This window comes from Penaeus monodon, chromosome 28, assembly GCF_015228065.2.
Source record: "Penaeus monodon isolate SGIC_2016 chromosome 28, NSTDA_Pmon_1, whole genome shotgun sequence".
In the NCBI taxonomy this organism is placed as follows: Eukaryota; Metazoa; Arthropoda; class Malacostraca; order Decapoda; family Penaeidae; genus Penaeus; species Penaeus monodon.
In genome coordinates, this window is record NC_051413.1 from 39,896,463 (window position 1) to 39,897,028 (window position 566).

Sequence of the window (566 nt, forward strand, 5' to 3'; positions counted from 1 at the left end):
AATCTGCATGCGTGTTTGTTCGTGCGTTAGAATGCGCACGACGCCAATCACCTTGCCTTAATTTTTATGAGTAAATGAATGAACTTAGCAATATATAACTTCCCTGACGAAGCGTGTATGAGTGAAAGGAGGAAGGTGCTCCGGAAAGTATCGGATATCTCAGAAATCATCAAGAAAGTTGGATATTATCTCTGGATTATATGCTCCGCGTCAAGTATACCTCGGCATGCCTGAACTTCTATTCACTTTCGTTATTCTTCCACAGGTTACCATTAGCTCGGATGACCGCACCTCACTTCCTTCGTTTTGCTGTTATTGTTGCTTCTTTTTCCTCGGGTGTTTATGTGACGAGTGCGAATAAGATTGATTTTTTACGAAAATAAAATAAAATAAACTTCGGCGTTTCCTTGAAAACCTTTGCAGAACCTGGTCCCACAAGTACTTGCAACGTCACTCAAATACGCATACATATACGCACATATAGGTGTAACTATGCAAGAAACACACACACATACCTATGTTTCACTCTCAAGCATTTTATGTTATCTTTTGATTATCTTTTTCTC

General features: G+C 39.4%; 1 protein-coding gene across 1 annotated transcript in view; it reads left to right on the forward strand.

Moving 5' to 3' along the window:
- LOC119591225 overlaps positions 1 to 395 on the forward strand; it is a 15,369-nt gene extending 14,974 nt beyond the window's left edge. Inside the window, exon 6 of the mRNA XM_037939936.1 lies at positions 266 to 395. Within this exon, the coding sequence (XP_037795864.1) occupies positions 266 to 276 (11 nt within the window). The 3' untranslated portion in view covers positions 277 to 395. The remainder of the gene's footprint in view (positions 1 to 265) is intronic.
- The last annotated feature ends 171 nt before the right edge of the window (positions 396 to 566 follow it).